General features: G+C 52.8%; 1 protein-coding gene across 4 annotated transcripts in view; it reads left to right on the forward strand.

The window, feature by feature from the left end:
• The window catches only part of CAPZB (capping actin protein of muscle Z-line subunit beta), a 135,214-nt gene that overhangs the window by 61,323 nt on the left and 56,291 nt on the right, over nucleotides 1-17,600 (forward strand). For all 4 annotated transcript variants that reach the window (XM_047082739.1, XM_047082737.1, XM_047082736.1 and 1 more), the window contains exon 2: nucleotides 1,711-1,800. In XM_047082739.1, the coding sequence (XP_046938695.1) occupies nucleotides 1,711-1,800 (90 nt within the window). The remainder of the gene's footprint in view (nucleotides 1-1,710; nucleotides 1,801-17,600) is intronic.

Raw genomic sequence — 17,600 nt, forward strand, 5'->3', positions numbered from 1 at the left:
ACCCATGTCACTATGGCCTTGGCTGGCGTAGATAGACGGCATGGCGCAAGCGGGGAACCCACGGTTGCTGGAATGTTCCACCGAACAGAACAAGTGCTTTACCGTTTCTGGGCTGAGAGAGAGTATGTGCGTGTGCACGTGTGTGTGTCCAGCTTTGCAGGGTAGTAGTGACGGTCGTGTGTCCCAGAATAAAGTGTCACTGATCACCATCTTCAGCAGGGCACAAGTTGGTTTTGTATTTGTTTGTTTTGCTTTCTTCTTTTTTAAAAACAGCCTGCTGTATGCGCCACATCAGTTACCTGGGAATGAAACAGCCTCCAGCCACCTCGACGTGTTCGTTCCTTGGTGAAGTACAGAGCGGGTCCTCGCCCCACAGCGTCTGTGGTTAACATACCTAGGGCACAGGCAGTCCTGCTCGGGGGTTCTGTTTCACTAAGGCCAATGTGGCATCTCCAGGATTACTTTGTGTATTTTATGAAGATACTCTAGTGTGTTGATGGAGGGCTTTTAAACATTCTGCGCTTGGTCTGGGCAGAGCAGGTTTGGGACACGCATGAGGCGGTGCCTCTGAGCCATCAGGCCGGCCTCCCTGCCTGTACTTCTCAGGGTGCGTGCGGTCGTCTGCCTGGGCTGCCTTTCTCCCCTTTCTCGTCGTGCCTCCTGTGCCGTAGCCCCCTGGGCACTGATTACTTTCACTTCACCCCCACTCGGTCCTTCCTCCCTCCGCCTCCTGCCTCCGTCATCGGTCCCGTATTTATGAGGGCTGGCTGGCGGCTCGTGGTAAATGTGTGCAGACTGAATGCCAGATGAGGCGAGAGTACTGTGAAGCTCACAGTATAGTCTTTATCCTCCTGGGCCCCTGCGGCTGCAGTGACCCCCGTTGGCTGCTCTGGCCGTCTGCTCTGCAGCTGGAGCGACCTCTTGACTGTAGATGCTCCAGGTCTCGGTCTCCTTTGCAAGGGCCTGGCGCCTGGGGACATGTCCCAAGCTTCCGTTGAATTCACCGAAACACTTTAACCTTGGTGTGCATCTTGCCGGTTGTTCTTTGCCTGGTAACATTACCTGACTTGCATGTCCAAGTGACAGCAAAGGAGAAAGCCTAACTTGCTGTTGGAGCATGGTCCCTTGTAGGGCTGATCAGGAGGTCACACGTCAGCATCTCCCACGGTCTGTTGAATTGGAGAAGGAAAGCCGAGGGGCATTGAGCTGTGGGTGGAGCTCTGGCCTGCTTCCCACTTGGAGTATGTTCTGGATGTCTCCACGTGAGATTGTGCCGTCACAGAGCCTGTCCCCCTCTCTCTGGGAGATGTGATGGAGGGCCCGCTGCAGTCCTGCTTGGAGTTAGAGTACCCTGAGCAAGCTGAAACTGCAAGAATGCTTTTTCAGAGGGGGTTTTAGGGGCGCCTGGGAGGCTCATTTGGTTGAGCGTCTGACTCTTGATTTTGGCTCAGGTCATGATCTCACGGTTTGTGGGATCAATCCCTGCATCAGGCTCTGTGCTGATGTGCGGAGCCTGCTTGGGATTCTCTCTCCCCCCGCCTCTCTGCTCCTCCCCTCCCCATACACACTCTCCCTGTCTCTCTCTTCCTTGCCCCCGCCCCACCATTTCAAAACAAATAAATAAACTTAAAAATAATAATAAAAGGGGGTTTTGGCGCTTCTGTTGGCAAAAGCAAAATAACACAGACACGTCTGTTTCTCTTTTCACAGAGCGATCAGCAGCTGGACTGTGCCTTGGACTTGATGAGGCGCCTGCCTCCACAGCAAATCGAGAAAAACCTCAGCGACCTGATCGACCTGGTATGAGCTTTGTTCGTATGGTTTCCTTCGGGCTGTGGCTCCCAACTGGTTGTGTTTGTGTGCCTTTTGCCGTGCGGCGCTCAAAACACGGCAGAAACCTTCCACCCCCACTGAGCTCTGAGATTCCTCCACGCGGTTGTCTCGGAGCCAGCTCCGTTTGCAGAGCCCAAGATAGGACTTCTGAAGTTGGTCACCGTCTGTCTCCTTGCCCCACCTGCATGGGTTCAGGTTCTAGAAGCTTGCATCTCCGCGCAGGGAGGAAGAGGCCGTACACGCCCAGCAGGCATTCGGTAGTGCCCGGAGCCAGGCTTCCTTCATTTCTTTGCTGTTGTGGAAGTTTCTCCAACCAAGGCAGTGCAGAATCTACCCTGTAACATACTTGAGGGCTTCCCTTCCACTTGCAATGGTATAAAACACAAAAGCCGGCTTTCAAAGATCTCATCACACCTACTTTTTAAATGTGTCTTTTCTTTTTAATTCGGAATGATTGGTCTCACAATGATGCCTCAGATTAACTGGCACCATGATATTATTTGAAATAGCTCAGACTATTTTAAATAACCTATAAAGCTGTGGGAAATATTGAAAAGAAGTAAAATAAACTAAAATCAGGCCCCAAGAGGCCAACTGAGTTGCTAGATTTTTTGGCCAGTACATTCTGGCTCCGGCTCTGGCACCTGGGCCTCCGAGTCCAGTCCCCTGTTGTGCTCATGGCCCCCATGTCTTCTGGATGTGATCCTCAGCTGCCGACCGTGGCTCATCGATGAGGTGGCTTTTACTGTAATGGATTGAAAACCTGTCCACACACTTCATTCCGTTGTATGAGTTCAGAGCAGTTGTACTAGCAAAGCCTTACCGCGGGAGACTCGTGTCATCGCCACGGAGAACTTCCCAGCAGTCTGCAGGCCCCTACTCGCAACTGTCTGTGTATTTATAGGCACCCAGAGTCCCAGTCGGGAGGCAGCTGTGTGACACAGTCAGCCCAGTGAGGAGTTGTGAACCCGCTAGCTTGTGCGGGTAACAGTTCCGCAAGTAAGAAGGAGGAGGAGGTTTCTTGAGGTGAGCGGCCCTGATGAGAAAGACAGCGACAGGTACTTGCGACGCAAGGCGCGATGGGTCCCGGCTGACACGGAGGCGTGTTAGGGGCGTGTGAAAGAAGAGTGGGTGGAATCGCGAGGCAAACGAGCCTCTGAACGTGCAGAATCAAGTCAAAACCCAGAGCCTGGGAGGTGCCTTCAGCCCGTGAGGGGAACGGAATGTCCTCGAGGGGGTTGGTGGGCAGGCCCCCTCTGAAAGGGCAGGGGCCGCTTCATTCCAGCTGCTTGTTTATTGCCCTGTGGGAGGGTGGTCCTCTGTTACTTGCTTTTGGATTTTTCTGGAGAAGCCATACATTTAGAAGTTGATGTGAAACTTCCTGATTTTCCAGCATTGGCCCAAACATTGGATTGGTTAGACCTGATTTTGTAAACAATCTGGGCGTGAGGATGTGCAGTGAGTTGGCGGGGCAGCTTGGGGGGTGGGGGGGGTGTTGAGAGAAAGCAGTCTGTGTTGGGAAATGGTGAAATACAGAGTTGGGTGGTTCCAAGGGGTCCCTGAAGGTCAGAAGGAGGGCTTGAACGTGAGGCGGTGGCTATTGTCACCATCATCCACTCCGTGAACTTGGGGCACACTGGGCTGTGCGGACTGGTTTGCTGACTCCCAGCCCCGTTAAAGTAGCGAACTGGGAAGTGCTGTATTGTTTTGTGTTTTTCCTGATCGGAGATTTTTGCTTATTTTTGCTTGATTGTATGTGGCAGAGGTGGGCAGAGGCTGAAGGTATGATCAGGTCCCTAATTGGGTCAGTGGCAGAGGCCTGTTTGTCTTTAAACTCAGCATGAAAGCATGCTTGGCTGAGTTTAAATTCAGTGTGCCAATTTAGCTGTTACTGTATTTTAGAAATCAACCGAACATAGAAGAAATGATGAGCAAATTTTTCTCAGTAGACCATTCCTCGGGCTATTTTGTTCTTAGGGCAACTGAAGTGTTCTACAGCTGTGTGTTTTCTGTGCTATCCCCTCGCCGCTCTCTATTTCAGAGATGTGCCCAGAGCCGCTTTTATGGGAACCTGGTCAGCTTCCCTGGCTGGGTCTGGTACTTGTACTTGGGCTTGGCGGGAGTGAAGGAGAGCCGCCTCTCACCTCAGCCACATACTGGGTGCGAGAGGCCCACTGTGGCACGTACTTTGCAGAAGGGTGCTTGGGCCCAGGTTGAAGTACCACCCTGCACCTGCCCCAGATAGGTGACGTGCTCTGTGGCATCCTGTGGGTTAGTGTCAGAGGCACTGCTTCCCCCCTTCTAACTTTGTCTTCCATAGAACGTGGCTGGCGAGGGGCTGGAGGGAGACGCAGGTGGCGGGTTCAACAGCTAACAGTTGAACGCCTGCTGTGTGCCCAGGACTGGGCTGGGTGCTTTGGTTTGCGTTATTATTTCATCTGATTTTCACAGTCCCCCTTGAAATGTATGTAGGACCACTGCACCTCTTTTAGGTGATTTAGACTCGGTCAGGAAGAAGCCGGGGCGGTGGTGTGGCTGAGCAGCACCAGGAATCCCAACTCCTCCGGGTGGGATCACTCTGCTGGGTACCTTTCGGTGAATCACCCACCCCTAGAGCAGCAGATTAAATATGGTATGTCATCCTAATGTGTCCGTCTTACCTGTTTGGGGAAAAGGGGGTTAAATAATTCATCAGTGATTTAAAATATTAAAATGTATGTTTTATGGAGAGTAATTTAGAATTAAATTATATAATTCAGGGGCGCCTGGGTGGCTCAGTCGGTTGAGTGTCCGACTTTGGCTCAGATCACGATCTCGAGGTTCGTGGGTTCAAGCCCTGCATTGGGCTCTGCTGTGCTGACAGCTCAGAGCCTGGAGCCTGCTTCAGATTCTGTGTCTCCCTCTCTCACTGCCCCTACCCCGCTTGCACTCTGTCTAGACTCTCTCTGTCAAAAATAAACATTAAAAAAATTTCATACAATTGAAAACAACAGCAGCAGCAGCTAGAGACTTGAAAGACGCTCCCTTCTTAGAGCTAGGCCACGTGGGATTAACACCTCACTTTTGTCCAGTGCTTTGTGGGGAGGTTGGAGGGGTGCCGACTTCCCCTCACCAAGTTGTGTGGAGGCCAGCCTTGGGCCCCATCTACCTCCTAAGGCTGAACAGGAGGCCGTATGTAATAGATCCCCATCATCCAGCATGGGCTGGGGAATCAGTGTGCTCATTAATTTTTTAATTTGAAGTATGATAAATCTCAAAATGGAAATGGAGCATGACTTTTCGCCGAATTAGGATCTGGTAAAGCACACCTCGTTAAAACTATATTGACATGCTTCAAAGGCCACTTTTTGATTAATGGCCTTCCGTCAAGGTCCTCGCTATGCACCGTAGTGTATAAGGAGCACTTGGGCCCGTTTTGTTCAAGATCCCGTGACCAGTCCTAGAAATTCCTTCTTTGAATGTTTGTCTTTCATTGCTGCTAATTTTCTTCTCTTTGCCCTGGGAATGACAGGGTTTGTTTGCCCTTTTTTTTTTTTTTCCTTTTCTTTTTAACTGGGTCTGCAGTATTCTTTTCATTCCTGTAAGAGGTGGTCTGTGCTGAGTGTACTGCTGTGCCTCTGAAGTTCCCAGAGCTATAATTTCCGAAAACTCACACCGCCATGGGTCTGTCTAGAAGCAGTGTGTGTATCCAGGCCTTTGTTTCACATGATCTGGGATCAGTCCGGTGTTTTCCATTGCGGCGAACGCACCGCTCGGTGCAAATCGCAGTCATTCCTCCCGTGCTCACCTGCCCAAAATAATGAAGGGGCAGTAGTTGTTTTCAAGAGAAGTCTCCAATTTTAAGACTGACAAAAATGTGAGGATTTGCCAGCATTCTCCATTGAGGGAACGGCCACGCTTAGATGTTGGAGCCAGAGAACTGTAGGGGAATTGATCCGGTCCACCAGCGGTCCAGTTACAGAGCAGTATTAAAGAGAAATGTGGTGTGTGCGTGGCCGCGAGGCCGGGGCAGCCCGATTTATCATGCCCGTTGAGCTTTCTTCCTTCTCTTTTCTTTCCACCGTTTGAGGGTTTGCTGCCTCGGGATTATGGTGCATGCTGGGATTGGTGGGAAATGACCTTCCTTTGCAGATGGCCAAAACATCCATTTTATTACATATTAATCCTGTCGTACTAGAGTGAAGCCAGCTGAAATCCGTTGTTAAGCTGTTTCAAAAATACCCACTTGGTCCGTGTGGGCCAAGAATCATATGATGTTTAGATGCTCCCTTGGCTCCCTGAACTTTGACCTTCTGTGGCTTCACTCTGCACACTGGCAGCTCTAGCCAAAACTTGGCTGGGTGTATTTTGAGCCCTGAGCTGAGGAAGGAGTTTGTTTCTGCGAGTTGGCACCCAGCAGGCCATCCGTCCTTTGCCCTCTTTCAGAGCAGACCAAAAATAGCCCTAAATCCGTTTAACCAGGCAGGAGAGTCTTTGCCTGCAAACGTTGGTTGTTTAATTTTTCATTCCTTCTTTCTTTTGTGCTGTAGCCACCTAGAGGTCCAGCTCGTGGGTGTCCCCAGACCTAACTCGAGCCAGGGGGAGGTCATCAGCTGGGAAAGCCCCCAAGCTATCCTAGCCAGGCCTGGGGGTTAGAGGCGGGAAGAGGCATCCTGGTGCTTCTCCCAGCGAGCGGAGGACCCGGTCAGTTTTCGTGGCCGCATATCCCTCTTTGTAGCAGCCAGAATTGCCCTCCGGAAATAGAAGGGGCCAGCTGGGTGCAGGGTTTTGCCCTGCCAGCCTCAGCAGCCCTGGGCTTTGAATGGCTTGCAGAAAGTGTCTGCCTCTCGGCAGCATGAGGGCTGCAGGGAGCATGCAATTCTTTGCACCTGACAGGTCAGAAGGCTGGGGTGCACGGCGGGTTCTTAGGCACCGGGGGCCCAGCAGATGAGCGAGTGGGAACCTACAGCTTGAAGTCTCCAAGTCTCCTGCTCTCCGTGAGGCAGCCGGTGGAGCCAGGCTCTCAGACGTTTGTGAGTCTGCTGAAATGAAGGCGAATATTATATTTAATCGTCCATTAATATTATCGTGTCTGATTTCTGCCAGGCATTGTTACTCAATGTTCAGTCTTTAATAGCAGAACCAATGAGATCTGGAAGTTCTTCTCCCAGTGTTGGCTCTGTGAATGAAACACCAAACCTGCTCCGTCCCCAGGTGGTGAAGACACGCGGGGCCTGAGGACCGGGGCCTTGCAGGCCAAGACGATCCAGCTTATCTGTACACAGGAGTGAATAGGCTTGTATCTTCTTCCTGCCTGACTTGCCCCTTATTGTCGCCATTGAAAACCGATCTCCCACCAGCACTTTTTCCTCCTTTGTTTCAGAGGCGACATTTAAAATGTCTTCTTTCAAAAAAAAAAAAAAAAAAAAAAGAAAGTGTCTTCTCCTTTCTAAAGGGGTCTTCGCTTAAGTGGGTGAAAAGTTCGTGGATTGAAGTCCACATTTACGGGGCACCTCCTCTGAGTCAGCCGCTGTGCTCAGCCCTGGGAAGAAATGCAGCCTTTATTCCTTGGCTCCCTTTCCACAGGAGAAAATACCAGGATCCTTAAACCCGACCCCTAATGAGAAGGACCTTGACTGGGTTCTCTCGGCCCGTTGGTCTTTACCGGTTAATCAGCTCTGAGGGGGGCTGTCAAGAGCTGCAGAACTGAGTTGCTCTTTCTACAAGAATGTAATATCCCCTGTGTGTCAAATACTCTTCCAGGGGCTGAGGGCACAGGACGAAAGCCCTGGCTCCATAGAGCTGGCACTTAGCGGAGAATTGCGGGAAGACTTTGGCCGGGGCCAGCTCGGCACTGTCTATCTATCAGGCAGATACCCAGCCGGAGCATTTGTTGTCTTTACTTTCGCGTAAAGGCGGTCGGGTCTCCTCGGTGGTCGGGCCCCAGCGGCAGAGAGTGTGTGCTGTCTCCCCCTGGCTCTCCGCTGGCCGCCTTTCACCAGGCCTCTCCCTGTTCCTCCAGTTCTTTCCCCACAGCATTCCTTACACTGGAGCAGATACACCTCTTTGGAGTTTGGGGGGCAGGTCCCAAAGTGGCTGCACGGAGTAGAGAATTTTATGTTTCTTCTCTTTAAACAATTACATTCCAATCCATAACATGCCCACATGTAAGACATTTTAATATAAAAAGAATGCTTTCTGCACCAAAGCTTTAAGTCAAGTTGAGGCTTGGGGAAGTTGGCCTTTTCCTGCCTGGGGCCTTGTGCGTGGGCCTCCCAGCTGAGTGTAGGCTTCCCCCTGCTGGGCACCTAGGAGCTGAGCTGGAGGTAAGGGGTCCCCCGTCTCCCCCCCCCCCCCACCCGTGACACACCACTGACTCATGGGGCCGGGTGGTTTGGGAGCCCTAGGCCAGACCCCATTCTCTGGTCCCTAGGGAAGCTCCCTGTGGGTTTAGGTCAGGGTTGGGGGAACTTGGCTTCCATTCTCCCATTTGTCATAGGCTCTGTCGGGAAGTTTTCTCTCCTAGGCCGGATATTGTCTCTGGAGCTTGAGCAGGGGAATGGATCGAATAATTGGTAATTATGCAAAAGCCCCTGCACAGTCTCTGTTGCGCTGATGTTTCTGAGCTTATCCTGAGCTTCCCTACAGGCGACACTGAGCTGCAGTTCCATTTTACAAGGGGAAAAGCATTCCAGCCAAGGGCCTCCAGCAGTATTTTAATGAACTCCATTCCTTGGAAAGTTGTGGTGAGCCTTTTCATGCAAGCTTTTTTTGCTCTTTGAATGGACTGCAGCTGTGGGGACTAAAAAAAAAAAAAAAAAAAATTAAAAAAAAATAAAAATGCAGGGGAGAGGAGAGAGCAGCCCCTGGACCAAGGTGCTGAACTGGCCCCCGTCCCCGACCCAGGGCTGCCTCTCCAGACGGAGATGGTCTTTCATGACCCTAACCTGCTGCTGAGGCAAGGACCCTGCACCTCAGAGGTGCGGCCTCTGATTTGTGTCAAGGTGGCAGCTAGGCAGCCCTGTAAACCAGGCCCGAATGGCATGATTTGGCTTGGAAAGGGAAATGGGGCTCCCTGGGGTGCCCTCACCTGGCCTGCTCCCTCCTAGATACAGCCCAGAAAGCTATTCGAATCTCTGATGAGTTCTGTTATACGTAGAATAACGGGCCCTCATTTGATCCATTTGAGAATGAGATAAATTGCCTGCTTCACAAGTAGTCTAGACAATTCAAACTCAAAGCCAAGTGAACGAAGGAGAAAAATCTGGGGGGCCTTTTGCTTTTCCTTTGTGTGCATGGGTTCCTCGAGGAGCCGAGACTGTTTCCAGGAGGCTGTGACGACGTGTCCGTTGGTCCTGAGCAGTTCTAGAGCACAGAGCAGTCACGGTGGATGACTCCGGATGGCTAGGGGCTTGAAATCCCCCAGAGTTAGGTAATTGGAAAGCTGTTTCCTGTCATTGTTAATGCCCATCAGCCAGTTCAGTTTTGTTATTTTTTCAGAGGAAATTCTAAATTCTAAATGGAGATTATTTTGTGTGGGGGCTCAGATTTAGAGTTTGACTCTCCTCCCCTCTTTTTTGATTCTTCCTGATGTCATTCTTAGTGAATGTCATGGAAACATGGCTTTAATGGAGGCCCATCAGGTGTCAGAAACACTCCTGTATGTGGGCCACGTTATTAATACATTTGACCTGTCGCCTCGTCTCCTCTTCTCAGCCCCTCTGGGAGGAGCGTGGGCAGAGCCCCTTCTATGGATGAGGACAGCGAGGGTGTCCTGTCCTGCACCTGGGGTGCGGCCCGGGGGAAGGTCCGACTTGGTGTTGTCCACTGAATTACGGTCTGAAAAATGAAAACGTGACAGTTTGGCACTTTCTGTGTGCCCTGCTAAAATTAAATCCTCTTTTAAGGTGAGACCGTAAAAGAAATTCACAATGAGGGCAGGCCGGTGGCCACGGAACTTGTAGGTACCTGAGGGAAAAAGCCTTCTTAGACTTCTTCCTGCCTCTTCTGGAACCTGCCGCCCGACTCCTGCCTGGCCTGGCTTTTGGGAAGAGTGGACTCCACTGGAATAGTGGTGCAGAGGAGAGGCCCTCGGTGACCGTCCCCCGACACACACACACACACACACACACACACACACACACGGGCATGCACACATGCACAGTCATGCTCACACGCCCACACCGTGTGTGTGCTGGGTCAGGGGATACTCCTGCCCCAACACAAGTAACGGTCAGTCAATAAAGCAAATCTAAAAATTTTAGGGAAAGCAAGCTGTTGTACTAGAAGAACTGAAGGGATGGGCCAGTAGATCGAATGAACAGGATCAGCACACAGCCCAGCGGAAGCCGGTTGGGCCGTATGAGGTGCTGGGGGCGCTGGGAGGACAAAACCCCGTTGGTGGCAGTGGCAGAACTTCACCGGCGAGGAACGGGCTCCACGAAAGGCGGGCGGGCCGTGTGCGAAGACAGCACAGAGCTCAGAACCAAGGGCAGCAGCGAGCGGAGCCGACCACTCAGCAACGGGCCCAGTCATGCAAGCATTGAGGGTATGTTACAGGTCACGTTCATGTTTCCCTGTGAGAAAACACTTGATTATTTGGTCAAATTGCTGAAACAACTAAAACTTGGAAGGAAAACCAAGCCTGCACTCCCTCCTCCTCCTTACGGACTAATATGAAATGGACAGGCGAGAACCAGAGGGGAGCGTCCGACTTCGGGTTGGGTCATGATCTCGCGGTTCATGGGTTCGAGCCCCACGTCGGGCTCTGTGCTGACAGCTCGGGGCCTGCAGCCTGCTTTGGATTCTGTGTCTGCCCCTCCCTGGCTCACACTCTGTTTCCCTCTCAAAAGTAAATAAACATATTTACTTTAAATATATTTAAAGAACCAGAGAGGAAGCAGAGATGATATTTGGTATTCAGATGGGGGAGGCCTTTACTAAGGCATAGAAACTAATGCCAGAATGATGGCTGTGACCGTATGCAATTTTAACTTAAAAGTTGAAACAGAATAGGGGCACCTGGGTGGCTCAGTCGGTTAAGCATCTGACCTCAGCTCGGGTCACGACCTCACAGTCTGTGAGTTCGAGCCCCGCATTGGGCTCTGTGCTGACAGCTCGGAGCCTGGAGCCTGCTTTGGATTCTGTGTCTCCCTCTCTTCCCCTCCCCTGCTCATGCTCTGTCTCTCTCTGTCTCAAAAATAAGTAAAAACATTAACAAAAAAAAGTTGAAACAAAATAAAATGAAAGGGCAGAGAATAGACAAGTATTTGCCGCTTATGATACAGAACATGCCTCCTCAAATCTTGAGAAACCTCCTCCTGAAGTTGTCACTCTCGTCTCTCCCACTGGCCAGAAGTGGCAGCAGCGGCTGGGGCAGCTCTTCCAAGGTCACCAGGTAGCAGTGCTGGAGCCAAGCTCTGAACAAGCAGTCTGGCTCTCGGGTTCCCGGCTGCCATGCACTGTGGCCTCCACCAGTAAGGAAAGTGGGAATCCTTTGTTGGGACAGAGGGCCAGGCACACAGATAGGTGATTCAGAGAGACAGAGAGAGCGCGAGTGAGCAGTGCAGACGTCTAATCCACATCCTTTTTGTCCTTCTCAGAGGAATGCAGAATGAAACAGGATAGGTTGGAAAAGTCCTTCACTGATGACCTGGGTTTCTGCTCAGTGGATGGATTGTATTTCCTCCTGGATACAACCTGCATTTCTCCTGATTGTCGTGAAATCGGTCGGCTCACCTTGGTTGAGCCTCTTGAGGAACAAAGACAGTGAGCAATGGGGAAAACGTGGCACACTCTGCCCTCTAGAAGCTTCACCATCCACGTTGTCCTATTAAAGGTACTGAGAAGTCCTGCAGTTAAAAAAACAAAACATCTCTTTTAAACTAGCATTTCTCTACCTCACTTTCATGGAATCTACTTTGGAAAACATTGCTTTCCTGGAAAAGTTCGTAACCTGCCTATCAAATGACCTGGATTCTAGACCCTTTTTGACCACAGCCATAAGTGTGATGTCGGCCAAGTTTAAAATTTTTGTTAACTGTTTGGCGAAATGGCTTAGAAAGAACATAGCTTTCCTTGTGGTTTCTTCAAATAGAGAACTGCTTCAGGGAACTTCTGCTCCTTCAGTAGGGGGAAATAGGAAGGTGGATAAAAGCATTGTGTACATGAAGCAAATCTTACTGGAAGTCAGGGGTCGTGGGCTATAATGTTGGCTCTGCCACTAACTTCACTGTGATGGGCAGGACTCTCTGGGTCTCCTGCTCTCCCCTGTGAAGCGGGGGCCAGACGGTCACAGTCTCAGAACCTGGGTTCTCTTGCCTAGGACTAAAAGAACATCACCATGGATACCTTGTGTCGGTGTCACTGCTTTCAGGATCCCCTTTTGCTGGCAGAAGAGGCAATTGATTTCGCTCAGGTCTGGGACCGTACGGGCCGCCCTGTATGGTAAACATGTGGAGAGAGCCGAGCAGGCGGGGGCCTTTGGCACATGTCCCCCAGGGTGGGGCTCCACTGCCTCCGCAGCTCACTTCCGTGGGCAGAGCGAGGCTGACGGGGACTGAAGCCCATTGGGTCACCTTCCAGCTTTGCGCCCACAGGCAGGTCGCTTCACCTCCCAGAAGGTCCTCCAACGTAGAGGATCGAAGTAAGAACACCACATTCCTGGAGCAGTAGTGAGGATTTGGGGGTATGTGGAAAGCGCCGACGTGCATGACAGACAGGTGCTTCATAAATGCTAGCTGATGCCTTTCTTATCTCCCCTGGCTTTCCAGGACCTGTTCGCTGACTCCTGGGTTCTGCCAGCCTAGGGGCCGTGCCCCGACACGCCAAGCAGCCTTCCTGTGTTTTCGCAGGTGGACAGTTCCGGTCTTGACTTTCACTGGGGTTTTAGAACCCAGCTCACGGTTGCCGGGACTTGGTGAGAAGGCCCTCCGCTGAGGCGTTTTTAGGTGGTCCTGAAAACCATTGCCCCGTCTTCTGACGGTGGGGATTCCTGAATGGAAAGCAGGGAGACGCCATTGCCCTCAACCCCAGAGTCGGCAGAGGAGGTCAGACTCCCACTGTGGCAGGCAGGTTTCGTGGCCAGTAAGGACATCTGTCATGCCGCAAGATGGGGTGATGATGTGTCCTGCTTCCCGTCCCGTCCTGGTGGAGGGGGGTTCCCGGCCTGTGTGAGTCGTCTCCCCTCTTCTCCCCCGTTGCTTTGGCAGGCGCCCTTCTCCCTGCTTCGGTTCCCTGAATTCCTAACGCTTGGAGCTCTGCCTTCGGAAGCCCTGGCGGAGGAGCCAGACAGGACGGGTCGGATGGTCCGACGGCTGGGGAGCACGACCTCAGTGCCCGAGGACCAGCCGGCGGACCGGACAGCCTCACAGGGCATTTGACCTCACCGCCTTCTCTTCAGCCACCCGGAGGTGCCACCAGGCACCCGGGTATCATCCGGGACAGGCCACTTGTGACCTTAGAACCCTCAGGATCCCTCTCTGTTGTCCAGGTTCCTCTTCCATCTGATCAGGACTGCTAATCTCTTGTCCCAGCCTGAACCCACCCCCCTCATCTCCCCCACCCACCCCGCACCGCACTGCCAGTGTGACCCCCCAGGCACCCTTGCCCCAGCTTGAGGACCAGCCCTCCAAGTCCACGTCTGCGGGTCCTTCACAGTCATCCAGCTGTGGCCTCTGTTCCATGGCCTTTCCCCTTCGGCCCCTCTCCTGAGTCTGTGGCTCTGGGTGGGGAGGCTGCTCGAGCACCTTACCCGCCACACCCTGTTCATCCCCCGATGCAGAAAATGCCTGTGAGGTGCCACCAGCCGCGGTGTGGATGTTTGGGGTGGGCTCGCGGCAGAGTATCCATTTATTCTGCACATTTCCTGGGACACAGACTGATTGTTCAACCATTTCCCCCCCTCCACATATACCCTTTGTCAGGCTACAGAAGCCTGTTTGAGCATGCTTGAAGATCAAACTCCTGGAAAGTTCTGGGTTAGGAAGTTTTAGGGCACCCGTGAGTCTGACACTCCGTGCTCGATATGCCTACTAGGAGCACCAGACCTGATACGGTTGAGCGCCTGGAAACCGAAGGGCCTGGCCAAGCCGAGCTCTCGTCATCACCGTGTCTGAGCTGGGAGACTCGTCGGCTGTGGCTTCTTCATCTAAGGGGTGGGCGTGATGACGCGGACCTTGAAAACTGGAGACGGTGTGTGTGCAAAGCCTCGAGCACAGTACCTGGCTCAGAGTAAGCAGCCGTCTGCACGGGGCTCTTGCACACGTGCGATGTGGCCGTTGTGCGAATGAGTTAAAACTCTGCTGGTCACCTGGCTTTTAGTTGGTAACTATCAGATGCCAAATCCCTTTCTTGACCCTCTGCCTATTTAATGTATTTAAACCACAAACCACAAGGTTAGTCTTATCCCCATTTTACAAATGAGGAAACAGGAGGCTTAATGAGTCGGTCGGAGCCCCACAGCTAATGAATGAGTAAGTGGCAGGGTCAGGATCAACCCCAGGTCCGTTGGACTCAGATGCCCCTTCTTCTGTTGCCCTGCTGTCTGTGCCCACCGCTTCTCCAGGAATAGTTTTCTCCTGGGCACCGCAGGTCCCCAGCCGACGGCAGACTCTGAATGCAGATACCGTCACAGTAATTCACGCCGGCAAGAAGTTACTCAGTCCCCTTCCCAGTTGCAGGGGCGGCCGAGGTGGGGATCACGTGACCCCAGGTCCGGCAGTCTCTTTCTACTGGGAGCGCCGAGGCGGGTGCCTTCCCAGTCCACCCGGAGGCTTCCCGTCGCTTGCAGGAAGGAGTCAGCGCTGTAGAAAAGGGTGCAGGGGTGAGGAATGATTCCGTCCTCCGTTTTGGGGTCACTGGCCCTCATCAGGCAGGACACTTTTTATTCATTAGGCGGTTTGCGGTTGCCGCGTCGCCACATCTGTTGCTGCCTTCCTGGGCCTGTTGGGCTCACAATTAAGGTTCATTAGAGACCCTGTCAATCACAACAGGCACAGAACCTGCCTTCGAGAGGCCTCACGGAGGGGCTGTCCCTGTGCCCTCCCCCCTTGCAAACGATTACCGACCAAATTCTGGATGCGTGGTGTGCAGGAGAAGAGGGAAGAACGTGCTTGTAAAACTCCAGACTCTCTGGTCCTGGGGGGCCTGTTACCTTGCGTGTAATTGAAACCTTCACGCCAAGACCAGAATTGATGTTGCAGATGGTGCTGGTAGGAGTTGTGTCAGATGGAGGCTTTGGAAAAGTTATCTGACAGCAGGCCACTCGAGGAGGGATTCGGGGCCAAATGCAGAAGAGATTTAATTATCGTTAATCTCCCTCTCTCCTCTTCCTGGAATGCGGAGGCACACTTAATTACTACTGACTGGAAGCTAAAATAACACTCTGGGTTCAGAACAAAACGCTTTAGGAGGTTTGCCCCAGGCTGGAAATGATTATTCTTCGTGCTAGTGGATTTCCCCTCATTCTGACGGTGCTGAACGTAAATTGGGAGTAAGGGGTGTGCGTCGGGCCCTGGAAAGTTGCTTGCTGCTGCTTCCCCGACATTCTCACACCCTGTTTCATTGACCTTCCCGCTTCTGAACTCCTCCTGCCGGGGGAGCCACGTCTCCAAGCCGTGTCACTCACCAGGGCCTGGCTGCCTAAGGATTCTGCATTCTTAGGCGCCGAAGGGCCCTCGGGTTCCAAAGCACCTGGGAATGTAACACTACTCATCCGTGTCCCCGGGGTCTACAGGCCCGGCCACATCACTGATGCTAAATAAATAGTGGTTGATGGTCCAGTAAACCCAGCCGTCCCCAGACTCCGAGAGCGCAGGACCCTCCGTACATGCTTTGTAAAGCCGTGCAGTCTGAGGAGAGAGGGGAAAGGGGGCAGGGAGGCCTCAGCCCCACGGAGTCGGCACTGGTGGCCCCGGCAGGTGGCAGGACACGGGGAAGCCACTACGCGTCTTTAAGATCACTAGGGTCACGACTTAGCTGGGGCTGGTGCACCCAGAAGACCGGGGTGACCTTGAGTAAGCTGCTTCGGCTCCCTGTGCCTCCGTTTCCCCATGTATACGGCACAGTGAGTTATGAATTCACCTTGTTCTCAGAGGGCGGGTGGAAGGACTAAAGGGAGTGCTCGGGGCAGCGTTGGGGGCACACGATGAGTGCTCCCTTGGGTCACACCGACTGCCGTGACAGAGAGAAGGTGGTGCACCTTCCTTACGGCTTTTGTGACAACAGGTAGTGGGTGCAGAAGAAACACAGGAACTAGAGCGGCTTTCCCGCTGCAGTTCAGCTGTCCTGTTAAGGAGGGGTGTGTCCCTCGTCCATGCGCCCCGTGTTGTCTGGTCTGGCTGGGTTGTGGGGGAGTGCGGCTTGGTCGGGCTCCGGGAGGTGGTGCTGTCATCCGGCCGGGAAGGGGGCGGTGGGCGTGCCACATCTTCCCACAGTGACGAGTGGGCTTGAATGCCATCACCTCTAGTTCTTGACCTCTTGGGTCTTGGCAGTGGAGGCATGAGGTAGGGTTTGTGGCTTCTGCGAGAGCTACGTCTGGGAGTCCAGCACAGAGGCCGGCCTCGGGAGCACTGGGTGCAGCTCGGGCTGTTGGAGGCCAGTGGAGACATGGTTCCATGTGCCCAAGGTGGTCACTTGTAAGGAGTCCCACCCGCCCCCATCCAGCCTGTCGGCCGAAGGCATCTTTATCCTCATTTAGAGCAATTCAGTGGACATTTGTTGCTGCTACCCCTCCCTAGGTTACTGGATTATTCTGACAGTCTCTGGACCTCCCAGTCTGTAGTCCCACACCCGGGTGGACTGATAAGTCCACCTCCTTATCAGCAGCCAGAGTAAACTTTCCAAGATGCAGTTTTCATCGTGACCCTCCATGACCCTGCCTGACTTCACACTGTCATCAGGATCAAGGCCAGAGAACAGTCTGGGCTTAACAACTCTTGATCTGACCTGACCCTGTCAACCCCCCTTTCCCCCTTCCCTCCCCCGAGGCCCCTCCACTCCAGCCATACTCACCTGCTAGGGTTTCCCAGAGTCCCTGTGCTCTGTCTTGTAGGATCTTTGTGCGTGCCGTCCCTTTATTGGGAATACATCTCCGCACCAGCTCTGCTAATCTTTCGGACCTCTGCCTTGGCCTCCCTCCCCCACCCTGTCTCTTGGTCACCCCAGCCATGGTACTCCCCTGTACTCTCAGGGACTCTCACTGCCCCGTACGCTCTACGAGGGCAGGGATCTTGTCTGCTTTGTTCACTTTTGTATGCCCAGTGTGTGGCACGTAAGGGACCCCCAGTGAAGGGACCCCTAAGTGCTAGAGCCTGTGCTGAAGCACGGGGGTCAGAGTGGTAAGATAATAATTTGTGTCCAGAGAGCCCACAGTCGTGGGGAAGCCAAATACCCAGATGGATTTAATACAAGGATTCCGATGGAGAGGAACACAGAGCTCCATGGAGGCAGCATGGAGGGGCATTGAGCTTACCCTTGGTGGGTGGGTTTCAGGGAAAGCTTCTTGGAGTAGGTGAAGCCTGAGATGGGGTGATAGGAAGGGAGCTAGCTGGACAAAGATCAGGTAGGAGTGTCGGTCTCTGTCCAGATTAGACCTGTGAGTTGATGCCTGGTAAGCTTTGGGCATTGGTTCAGGCCTCGTGAGCCCCTTGCCAAAAAGCAAGTGATGGTGCACACTCTAGTCTCACCGAGGACCAGCTGTTAGTTGCCACTCAGACTTTCTAGCCACATAACAGAAGGGACAGCGATTGATTATTTGCAGTTTTAAGGCTAGAGCTGGGAAGTGTGCC

This window comes from Lynx rufus, unplaced genomic scaffold (genome assembly GCF_022079265.1).
Source record: "Lynx rufus isolate CCGP_SWC_20201006 ecotype Redwood Valley unplaced genomic scaffold, mLynRuf1.p SCAF_2, whole genome shotgun sequence".
NCBI classification, from domain to species: Eukaryota; Metazoa; Chordata; class Mammalia; order Carnivora; family Felidae; genus Lynx; species Lynx rufus.